The sequence below is a fragment of the Lissotriton vulgaris genome, chromosome 12 (assembly GCF_964263255.1).
Source record: "Lissotriton vulgaris chromosome 12, aLisVul1.2, whole genome shotgun sequence".
Lineage (NCBI taxonomy): Eukaryota > Metazoa > Chordata > Amphibia > Caudata > Salamandridae > Lissotriton > Lissotriton vulgaris.
This window is the reverse complement of record NC_141700.1, coordinates 795,883,664-795,895,490: the sequence shown is the minus strand read 5'-3', so window position 1 is coordinate 795,895,490 and position 11,827 is coordinate 795,883,664. Positions and strand designations below refer to the sequence as shown.

At 44.6% G+C, this 11,827-nt stretch overlaps 1 protein-coding gene across 1 annotated transcript in view; it reads right to left on the bottom strand.

The window, feature by feature from the left end:
* Positions 1–803: 803 nt before the first annotated feature.
* PCOLCE (procollagen C-endopeptidase enhancer) overlaps positions 804–11,827 on the bottom strand; it is a 146,010-nt gene continuing 134,986 nt past the window's right edge. The window contains exons 7-9 of the mRNA XM_086946202.1: positions 10,216–10,296; positions 3,716–3,886; positions 804–2,886 (exon numbers count right to left, since the gene is read on the bottom strand). Coding sequence (XP_086802328.1) covers positions 2,723–2,886; positions 3,716–3,886; positions 10,216–10,296 — 416 coding nt within the window. The 3' untranslated portion in view covers positions 804–2,722. The remainder of the gene's footprint in view (positions 2,887–3,715; positions 3,887–10,215; positions 10,297–11,827) is intronic.

Here is an 11,827-nt window from a genome sequence, read left to right as displayed (position 1 = left end):
GCTTGATTTATGCTCAAGACACTGTAAAATTCACCCAAGCTGTAATCCGGGTCCAATAATAAGTAATTGTGACAGGGATCCTCCTCCTCTTCCGTTTCTGCCTTTTGAAATGGCAACGATTTCACATGTGGCTGAACAAACTTGCGCCCGAGACTCATTTTGCACCACCATTTACTCTAACCGACCACGGCAAAGCGTAATTTCATTTAGTGAAAACGTTGTTCTAGCACTGATTGCTCAGTAGAAAGGACTTTCTGAATTAGGTCTGTGCGAGTGCTCGTGCAAAATTGTATAGTCACCTGTGCTACATATAATTCCTAACACTGGCACCCATGTGCACTTCACTACCATGCCGACGAGGTGCATACATGTAACCACACATCTGTTTGTTATATTCAGTCCTCATTCCTAAATGTTTGCATTGTGTGTCTGCATTGTGCCCTGAAGCCACTGAAAACAGATGGGCTGGAGCTAAAATATTGTGAGTATCTTACAGACACTACGTCTGCGTGTCAATTAAAAAGGCATCACTACTGCCCAGTATGTATTACCGTTTATGATTTTATTTAACTACATGAAAAGGCATACATCCATCACATTCCAAACCAAAACACATAGGTAAAAGACATTGTCATTTACAAGGCCAATACCTCTAAAAAATGTGAGACCTATTGCATTGCAGATGCTTGTTTCACATGGCTCTGGTATCCTTTTGTCCTTCCAGTGACCAATGGACTTCAAGACATGCTCCCTGAGGGAACTACTGACTCGTAGTGAAAACGCAGCAGACTCCACCGAACAAGTTTGTTTTATTTATTTATTGTGAACATGTCAGATGAGTTTGCACCAGTTTTCTCATTCATGTTGACAGTCTGCAAAGCGTTTAATTGTGAGTCAGTGCGGTCAGTGATTCAGCGTCATAGGCCAGGAGCCCCTGATCTCACCGCCTGGGGTGAGTAATGTCGCTAACAACCTTCTTTGTATCTACGCCGGCTCGTCACTTACACCTACTCTTTCATTTAGAACAACAATGTCCTTCTTTTTAATACAAGCAACACAGAGAATTTGATAAAATCTTGCTGATTTCAGAAAGTTGGTAAGAAAAGGGAGACTTTTTGTTGTTTACTTGGCACAAGGACTGCAAAGTACAGGTAAGCCACTCCCTGGCCTAGACTTCCTTGGAAAACAGGGGGCAAGAGGGGTTTAATGCTACCTATGTCGAGAAAAGTAAACTGTACCCAAAACATCACTGTGCATTGTTCAAATGAACATTCAAATGAAAGCAGGAGACAGACAAGCTTATGCTCCACTTCTGTTATAAGGAAGCCCTTGTCTCTGTTGTTGACTGCACAAACACGAATCAGACTCAAATTACAGATGGCTTTTTGTATGAGGTGGGATTGTGAAAGGGGCCTGCACATAGCTGCACTAGTGACACCCTGACAATCATGACACTTGGTGCCAACTTCACTCTGGTAGTGTTGGCTGCAGCGACACATGCCCTTCGAATGATAGAGGTGCTAAAGTGACTTTTGGAAACAAGGATGAAGTGGCACCTCGTGGCCAGGGAGAGTTTTGAAGCTGTAAGGCATTTACAGTATTGCACTGACTGCAGCAAGACCTACAGGCAAGTCAAAGCAATGGCAGCTAGCATTCAATTCCAGTATGTGTTGTCAGTGGCTGACCTCTGCAGCCATGTCATTGAGTTGCCTGCCATTTGATTCTGAAGCCCTGTTCACAAGGTGGCCGCTCAGGCAGTTTTTGTCACTTCTGTGAGAATGGGAGGGAAGTGTGTGGCAGCAAGTTTGAAAGAACCCAGCCTTTTGTTAGTTGTGTGTTGTAAATGCAGAGGTAACTCGCCGGGTTACAGAAGGCTTCATCGGGCGGGCTCGCTTACGCTGTCCTGGGCCATTGGCTCCTAAGAGAAGCAGCCTGGGGGAGAACAGGTGGAGCTGAACCAATGGAAAGAGCTGGACTGATAATAGGTGGAAAAAAGAGAAAGAGAAAGAGATACATTGGCCGATAGAGGACTCAACATATTGGCAATGTGGCGCAATCCTGGCTAACTTAACAGTCAAAGGTCTCTGAAGCTCCCTGGGTGAGGCACTTTACGGTTAGAGGGGGTTTAAGGACCCTCTTCTAAAAAGATTTGCCCATATTGCGAGTAACTCGGGTGAAGGTGGAGGTGCGGTGTGATAGAGATAGAAGACCAGAGGACCTAGTGGCCAATACACACATTCGAACCGATGATACGGGCTCCTTTTTCCCAAAGAAATAAATAAATAAAAAGAGCTCTATCTGGAAACCCTGAAAAGTATTATCAAGTCATAATCATAATGGAATGCATCTAAAGTGTTTATATTTGGAATGAAAGGAACCTTCCCCTATCCCCCTTAATGACTGGTCTCTGGAAGGGCATGTTTGGTGCCTTTTATTCAAGGATGGTATCTATGCTGCTGGTGTAGCAGACCTTGGAAGGATCAGCCCTCCTGCTCTCAGCCCTTACAATAAAAGGGTCTTGGGGCACTTGGTGCATTACATAAGCACATGCTGGCCACCCAAGCAACAGAGTGGGCCCAATTTATCGTTGCCCGTCTTCAGGTGAAGGGTGTTGCCTAAAGAGGAAGATGCCCAAATTGTTGTCGCTGAACGTGTTGGGGTGGTGTTGGGAACACTGGATGTGCGTTCCCTTAGCGGGGTCCAGCATGGCTGGCCCCTACGTTTAGCTGCTTGCCACTGCCCGTTTCGCTGGAGCGCTGCAGCCTCTCTTTCTGATGGCCGCCAGGATCTTCTGTTGCGGAGCCTTGTAAGCCACCACAAAGTTGTCGGGGCCAACCGTGCCCTTGCCTTCCTCGTCCACTTGGCCCATGAAGATATAACTTGCACCTGAAAGAGAGGAGCAGAAGTTTACCACACCGGGAGCTGGCATTTGGAACCCATGTGTCTCTTGGCGTGCTGTCACTTTCAAGAGGTCAGTCCTGGAAACAGGAGTGATGGTATATCCCTAGACATGGACATTCCCGCCTCTTTCAGCAATGCCGGCTGCAGTTTAGAGCAGATACTCTTTGTGTGCTGTGTGTGTGTGTGCTAGCAGCACTGGCATTGCTGGAGCTTCCTGCGGAGTTGCTGGGGATGAACAGCATGCCACACCAGAGGCCCAGCGTCTTAGTGTGTGTTGTAGAGCTATGTGTGATCTCCGTTACTGAGCTGTAGGTCAGACAGCCCAGCTGCCATGCAGCTCATGTGCCTCACCCAACGGTTGTATGACGGAACCCTGCATGCATTTCCCACGCATTCCTTTACACCGCAGTTAGTACCCCGACTGCAATGTTACCACACATTCCTTTACCAGGGAAGTTGTTACAACGACTTGCCTTAGGGGGGCGCTGGACTTTGGAATAGTATAAATTACTATTCCAACTTCAGTCAGTGTATCAGTAGGGAAGGTGTTGAACTTAAAATCCAACGCAAGTCAAACAAAGCCTCCCCTAAAGTAAGTCGATCTAACGACTTGTGTAGTAAAGGAATGTGTGCTAACATTGCAGTTGGGATAGAGACTGCGGATTAAAGGCACATCATGGTATTGACTGCGGTGTAAAGGATGTCCCTATCTGAATCCCTACCAGACCTAAAAGAGGAGACCAAGCAGAGGTAGAGGTCTTTTTGCTGATCACTTGTGCCCTCGGGAAACTCTGTGGAGTAGATAACCTCTTACCTTTCTTAAGGACAGGGCAGCGTGGGCACAGCAGCAGTATCTTGACACTCATGGCCTGGCCTGCCTGCTGGATGTTCAGTGTCCCTTCTTTGAAGATGTTGAGGATGGACACCGTGGCGTAGATGCCGCGGACCGGCGCCTTGGTCACCGCCTTAATCGTTGCAGTAAGTACTGTGTGCAAGACAAAAGAATGGCCAAAGTAGGAGTAAGAACAGGTGGAACATACACGCTTGTATACATGAGCAGACAGTAGATTGTGCTTTTTTCGTGTGAAACCTACTTATATTCTATTCAATTTAACATCTCTAACATTTTCACTCTGATTCATTTGTTTACAGTTCTACAACTTATTCAGAATGGATTCACATGCTGTGCATTATTCCGCAATCTAGTGGTTGGATCTGGAATTCTCCTTATAACTAAGGGTTGTTTCTCTCACCTTCAGCAGCCAAGCCGTAGTGATGTCATGTGAAACTGACATTACCTAACATGCCTCTGCCCTTTCTGTATCGGCTTTGTTCAAATGCCGCTGGCAGCCGTGGTTATGTTACACCATGCCATGTTATGCTGTGTTCTAGCATGCTGTTGGATGCTTTGCCCTGTGCACTCATGTAGTCTGAGCCCCATGAGGCAGTCACTGACCACTAATCGCCTGGCACTGCATGAGCTTGGAGATGGCAGTATGGCGTTGTTGGTATGGTAAGGTCAATGGAGCCTTGCTAAAAGATTTTGGGGTGTCTGGCAGGTGAGAAGAACTTTCTCTTGGGGTCTTCACTTATAATGTTATAAAATGGAAAACAAACTATTGTTCAAAGGGGCATATCACACTTAGAGTCATATTGACCCATTGACTGCTCCAGAGCAGTGACACTAGCGCTCGCTTCTAGAATATTTATATTTTCCAACTGCAGTAGTTAAGAAGCAGGCAGATATACATTTAAAAAGAAGGCAATCCTTCTGATTATGAAGAGGAGCTGGCTTTGTGTGAATATGTTGTACAGCTCAGGCAGCCCTGAAAGCCACAAGCAAACTACTTGAAGGGGACACATCACCATCTGAAGGGGACATATTCCCATCTGAAGGGGACACATTCCCATCTGAAGGGGACACATTACTATCTGAAGGGGACACATTACTATCTGAAGGGGACACATTACTATCTGAAGGGGACACATTACCATCTGAGCCAAAGTCTCTGATCCATGGATGTGTATACAGATCCCATGTTGTGATCATAGAAGCCACCTCCTTTTGGGGACAGCCAAAGGTAAGATTCTTGCCAATGCTTCTCAACCACCATGCATTAAATTCCATAGGCATAGCTTGACAACATCTGAGTACTATCTTGCGATAGGCTGTATGTGGCACAGCCTGTGGTCTGACATCTGTGTGGAGGGTGAGGTTAGAGGGGGCAAAATATGCTGTTCCAAGGAGTGAGATGCTAGATGTCAGACTAGTTTGGAGATTTCTAGCTATATTGAACCTTGTAGTGTAGCAAAGGGGACTCTTACGAGTAAGAGGAGCAGGTTAGATAGACAGACAGTTGTGGACTCTGAGGCCCGCATTATGAGTGGCCTGGTAAATGGGCCAATTTTCCGCAACCCCAGAGTTACTAATACCATGGGTAAGCAGTAACTCTCAGACTGCACAGATTGTATTTTCTAGTATGTTTAGTCCTACTACTTTGATACTACAGACTTACTACAAAATACTATGTGCATAGGTTGCACAGCTGCCTTTCCTATCTTTTTCTGTGCAAAGATGTCCACACCGCTTGCATAGTCTCCACATACGTAAGTATACTTTTTTAGTAGCAAATGTGAGTGGGACAGAGGGGAGTGGCTAGAGAATGCATAATACAAAATGGGAGGGGTAAAGTGAGGAGTAAGAAGGGACATACACCCGCCCACAAAATAGTAAGCTCATTCCTATTCACAAACTGAACTTCTAATGTTACTACGACCAAAAAGGCCAAAAAACAATCGTAAGTAAGTCAAGCACCACACATGGGCCAGCCACTGGTTCTGCAACACCCACCAATAGAAAATAATGTGACAGGGACTTAAAATAAAGCCCCATAGGACACAATAATATTTTTTCTTTCTGCTAGTTAAAAATACCAATTTTTTTCTTTTACAAAATTATCTAAAAATAAAACATTTTAACTTAAGATATTACAGGGTTTAATACCCTTGTTTAAATTTAGAAATTAATGTAATGTTAATTTTCATGAAAATATAATTAGATTACCTAAAATTAATTATATACATCACTTTTAATAATTTTTATTACACATGAGGAAAAAAAATTATCTTTTTACTGTAGGTAGAATTATTTTTGTAATTTAAATTGCAGAAAAAAGTTTTAATAAACTTTTACACTTTTTTCCCTATACTTAACCATTTGCAGATCTCCAACATGGTGGCAGAAACCTCCATCTACTTGTGAAATGTAGGAGCAGTTACTTTAAACTTTTAACTTATTTTTACATTGTTATAAACTTATTTTAAATAAATAAAGTTAAATTATTTTTTTTTTACAGATTTATTTAAAAACATCCCACCAAAAGTATAATGTTTGTATTTAGTTTAATGACAAAAAGTTATGCATAGAATTAATTGAAATTCATTGACATTTGTGTATAAAAAATAGTCACATTTATTTTTAAATTTGAATAGTTATTAAACCAAGTTAGAAATAAAATGGTAATTTTTTTTATATATTTCATTTTTATTGATATAGACAAAAAATTAAGACGTATCAGGAACAACACAGTCAATCAATAAGCAAGGCGGGCAATTTCAAATAACAGGAGACATAGAAAAGGACATAGATGGTAGCAATCAATTAAAAGTTACACCACTCAATACGAGTGCACGACCGGATCAAAGTGCTACAGCCCTCGGGACCCGCCCACTCAATTTTTCAGGATATTAGAGCATGTACAGCCCCCAGAAACGCAAGCCTGGTCAGAATAGATCTATGATATAACAAGAGGGATTACTTAGACCCCAGCACTTATATCCAGTACGATATGCCACTATGTCAATGTCAGATACACCCATACGTCACAGCCCTCAGACCCCGCCCACCGACAAATCAGGATAAGAAAACATTGTATTGCACCCATATACTAAAAGTGACCAGGATAAATTACAAACCTCTATACAAAGTCAGGAGAAACGAAGAATAAATGCGCATACTATGAACTAAAAAATAAACAGCACAGGCGTGTGTTGCCACGAGAGATACGATCAGGATTAAGGACAAAAATATACACGCCACGGCCTAAAAGGAACTAACTAAACATATACCCCATTCCCCCACCCTGCACCCCTGCATTAGCTTTTGCCCGTCCCCAACTAGCAGTGTGCCTGTCGCCCCAAAACTAAACTAACTATTCTAAAAGAAGAAAATGGAGGAGGGCCTTGATACGGGCTCCCGGCCCCCTCCCCTCGCCCCACAGTTCAGCCTCTCCTCGTCTGACTAAATCCAGTCATAAAACATTATAATACACTTACGAAGGGGGGGATCATCATTCGCCTGCCTCCCCTCTTGCATATTATACTTGAAGGGATAAGATCCCATACCACCACCGAGTCACCAATAACATGAGAAATCGTATACAGTTCAGCCTTGGCCTGACCGATCAGGAGCATTAACACTTCCCATCCCGTCCACAGCAATGTCATGGCAGTCCGAATACAGAACTGGTATGTTAAGGTCCACCAAAAATCGCAAAGCACCTCGGACCCCGTGTTCTTCGCAGTTCCACTGTATCAGTTGGAAGTCCAAATGGTTCAGTTGAAGGATTGTGGCAGGGCCCAGGAGCAAAGAGAGAGCCACATTCATACACCCAAGGCTCGCGAATTCACTGCCCGCAGACTCCCAAATCTCTTGTTCCACAGAGTTCCCGACGTCTGTAAAAGAATCCATCTTGAACTCAAGGACTTCCAATTTGCCGTTCAAATCAATGGGGTACACACTTTGTAACCCACTCCCGGGTGTGATATTCCCCAGTTTAACATCCAGGGCTTGCATTTTCATGCTCACGGAGGAGTGAAGCCTCACTACAGCCGCCATTACAGCACTCAGTGTTGGTCCCGCGTAGCCACATTCGTTATACACGGTCATCTTCACCGCCACAGCCCTCTCAGACAGGATATTTAGTTCCGAAAAACTCACTTGGGCCTCTGCAGGCACTGTGGTGGAGCGGGACATCGTGGCACTCGATTCACCTGTGGACGCCATGCCATGCAGTGCTTCCATTCACATAGATCCGTTCCCAATAGCAAGGTCTTCCAATCTCCCCTATTTAGCAACCGAAGATCGAAATCTTGAAGGGCTGGGCTTCCTCAGTCTATCTCCGGTGGATCCTTGTTACTTTCGGGCGACCTTTAGTCAGTCTCAGTACATTCCACTGACTAAATCGATGGGAAAGCACTCCGGGCAGTCAGGGTAATAGTACCTCGCTCCACTGTTGCAGCTGTTATTCATCAGAGGTCGTCCATTGAAATCGCCAAATATCAGCTCACTTCTGAACCGACCGGGACTTTACGATCTCATATAGCCGATGTTGTTAAACTCGCCTCCTGCCTTCCAACTTCTCAAGGCCCCGGTTCCAAATCCGGTACAGGCCGCAAATTTCACGTCGACTTTTCTCAGTCCTCAGAGCTGGGAAATCACTCGGGATTACACAGTTGGGCATCATTTCGCCTCATTTATGCGAGGGCGATGCATAGGCGCAGGATATGTGGCAGGATATTGTGGGAGGAGAAGGAGGTCGACGGAGCCGGGAGCTTAGGCGGCCATCTTGGACACCAGCTTGGCTCCTCCGTTAAAATGGTAATTTTTAAAGGTTCAGGTAAATTAAAAATAAATAATTTCGATTTACCCTTATTTCCTACAGTATTCCATTTTAAGTTCCAGCTGCCATTATTTTCTATGGGAGAGTGTTGCAGTATCAGTGGTTAGTAATGCTTGGTGCTGAATTTACTTCTCTTCCTGGTTAGGTGTAGTAACTAATGCTTGTAAATTGGGCATGGTGCGCTGGTAATAAATCAATAATGTTTTAAAAGTTGATTTGGGCGAATAGATCAAGTAGAAAATAAAAGTGCGGCCGCCATTTTAAAGATCAAGAGTGGTGAAATTGGGCTCAATCCCCTGTTTGGTTGTGGAGGTATGTACTTTTGCATAAATTTACACTTGTAAATGGTGAATAGAAGAATAGTAACATTCTTAACAAGTGTAATAGTAAACATACATATGTAGTTTACTTTGAGAATAGGCCCCAGGGAGTTCACTAATAAATGAGCAATATTCTGGGTACATTTCAGAGGAAATTGGCAATTGTATGTCTGATTATCTGCAACCTATGATTATTTGGATAGCCAGATCTGCACAAAACCTCTTATTGAGTCCTTGGATTCTGCACATCTCTCATGTTGGACGTGTTTCGCACTGGGTCGTGCGGCCTCTGTGCCGTACTAGAGGGCATACATTTCTGGGCCCATTGGACAGGATTAAGATTATGTATAAAACAGAATACCACGTGCTGCTTCTGGGTCTCCTTCGTGATCTGCCATCAGGTTTTAAGACTGGAATACATAGGAGATCAGATCAGATTCCTGCTCCTGCTCCTGGGGCCTTATTTATGAAGGCCTTGCGTCAGTTTTGCGCCGCCGGTGCGTCACTTTTTGTGACGCACCAGCGGTGTAAAAAATGCGTCTCGTTGCGCCATATTTAAAAAGTGACGCATCTAGGTAGATGCGTCACTTTTTAAACCCCTGCGCCAAATTATACCTGCGTCAGGTATAATGTATGCAGAGGGGGCGTTCCCCCGCAAAAGCCTCGTAATAGTGACGCAGTGAAATCTATGAGATTTCACTGCGTCACTTTTAGGAGGCTGTTGCGTCAAAATCTTGCGCCAGCCTCACAGCAGGCGTAAGACTGACGCAAGCCCTTTCACATGGGGCTTTCCCCATGTGAAAGGACGCATTGCTGGAGTTGCGTCACTTTTGTGGCACACTCCAGCAATGCGTCACTTTTGCGCTTACAGATACGTCAGAAATACTGACGTATCTGTAACTCCTTGCGACATGATGCGTCATACATTAAATATGACGCATCAGGAATGTCGTAAGGAGTGCGCAGTGAAAAGTGGCGCATCGCTGTTTTCACGCAGCGATGCGTCACTTTTCATAAATGAGGCCCCTGGGTTTCTGGCATCAGACGTAGTGAGGTTCCAAGGGTGATGAGGGGTGGTTGATTTGAGCTTTTTTTCTTTCTACGCCTGCGAGAAATCCCAGAATAACGCATACCACCCGTCGGGGCACTGGTTAGGTGAGAGCAAGACTTGCAATTTCGACATTCATTCATCGTGAGGCCTACAGCAGAGGAGGGGGAGGCACAGAAATGGTTCTCTTTTCTGCAAGGTAATAAACTGGTGGATTAATTTTATCACGCCTTGTCATATGAGTATACTCAACAGAATTACTTACCAAAGTCATTGGCACAGAAGTTGCTTTGGAGTGTGCCGGTTTTCTTGCACCTTGGAGGGCACTCAACCGGAGGAGCCAGGACTGTAAATCAAAGGAGGCAAATGTCACCACAGGGCTCACTTACGACATACAAGCAGCACTCTGCCACCCCACCACCTGCTTTCCCTGGGGAGGTGACCCCTCTTCCTAATCTCAAAGTTTGAATGCAGCCCCTTGGAGGTAGGAAACCAGTGAGCAAGAAGAACTGAAATAGTATAAAAACAGGACACAGTTCACTGAATGTACTAAGTCTGGCTTTCTTTCAAGTCCCAGAAGTCTAATATCTTACCATGTTTTGAAGCTCCATCATGTACCCTGCTCCTCACAGAACTATTGAACTTCTGGTTATCCAGCTTAGAAGAAGAGGCAGTTCTGAACTTGCGACCTGCTGGTCACCTGTAGGCAGGGTCCACCATCCGAACTTGTGACGTGCTGGTCAGCAGATCACTCGGTAGAGGCACGGGGAACAGCTGAACTTGTGAACTGCGTCACACGGCGTAGGCGTGGGACACATGTGAAACTACGACCTACTGGTCATCTGGTTTAGGCAGGCTGCAGCAGCTGGACCTGTGACCTGCTGGTCAGATGCATAGGCAATGTCCTGCAGTTGAACAAGTGGCATTCGGGTGACCCAGCCAAGAACACAGATCTATGACTTCACTACTCTTTCTATGAAGGCCGGTTTCCTTATGTTACCCTTGAGCCGCTCCAGTCTCATATTATTGTGATTTCAGGTGACTTCAGGTCATAAGAACACTGCTCTCATGAAAAATGATACCTCTTGTGCCATATTGTTTCCTTCTGAACTTCAGAGTTTAAGAAATGTCCTTTTTCCCCCTTTCTGAGTCTTCTTTTAAAGGTCTTCTGTACCAGTGCCTGAACTATTGTAGTAAACTACAAGTATATTTGCTGAAAGGCCAGATACCTACTAGAAATAAAAAAAAATTGCTAATCGCTTACACATATGCAATGTAACAAATGTGTTATTTTTTTATATTAATTGTGTTTTTGTTGACGATTGTGGGCCTGGTACGAGTTTGGCGGTGCGAGAGTGGTGCAGCACACCATCCCCCTGCTCCCGGACCGCCATACTCAACCGCCAGTCACCCGCAGATTATGAGTTTCCTAGCTGTCTGGTGGGCTGTCCTTTGGCGTTGCCAAGGCAATGCCTTTGAACGTGAACTAGTAAAACCGGCAGTGAGGGATCATTGCTTGTTGGTCAGCTCGCCATCACTCGCACCTTATCTTGGTTTCGTCACAATCCCCTTCCACAGGTTTCTTTTAACCAAATTTGGATTTAATTTGCTGCATTTTTACTTAGGTTCCTTCAATAATTGGCAGAAGCCAGAACTAGCCCGCCCTGTAGCTGTGACTAGTTTTCAGTGCAAGATACAATGCATTTTGTTATGTTCTGTGGGTTGTACTTAGAGCCAAGGAAAACATTTTTGTTGCCTATTCTTAAAGAAGCCGGCTTCACTCAGGTGAGACCGGCTTTGCTCTTCTTACAATTACTACCTAATCCCCATATTACTTTTTGCATTGCTAAATTTCTGGTAGCCGCCTCAAGGGCGAA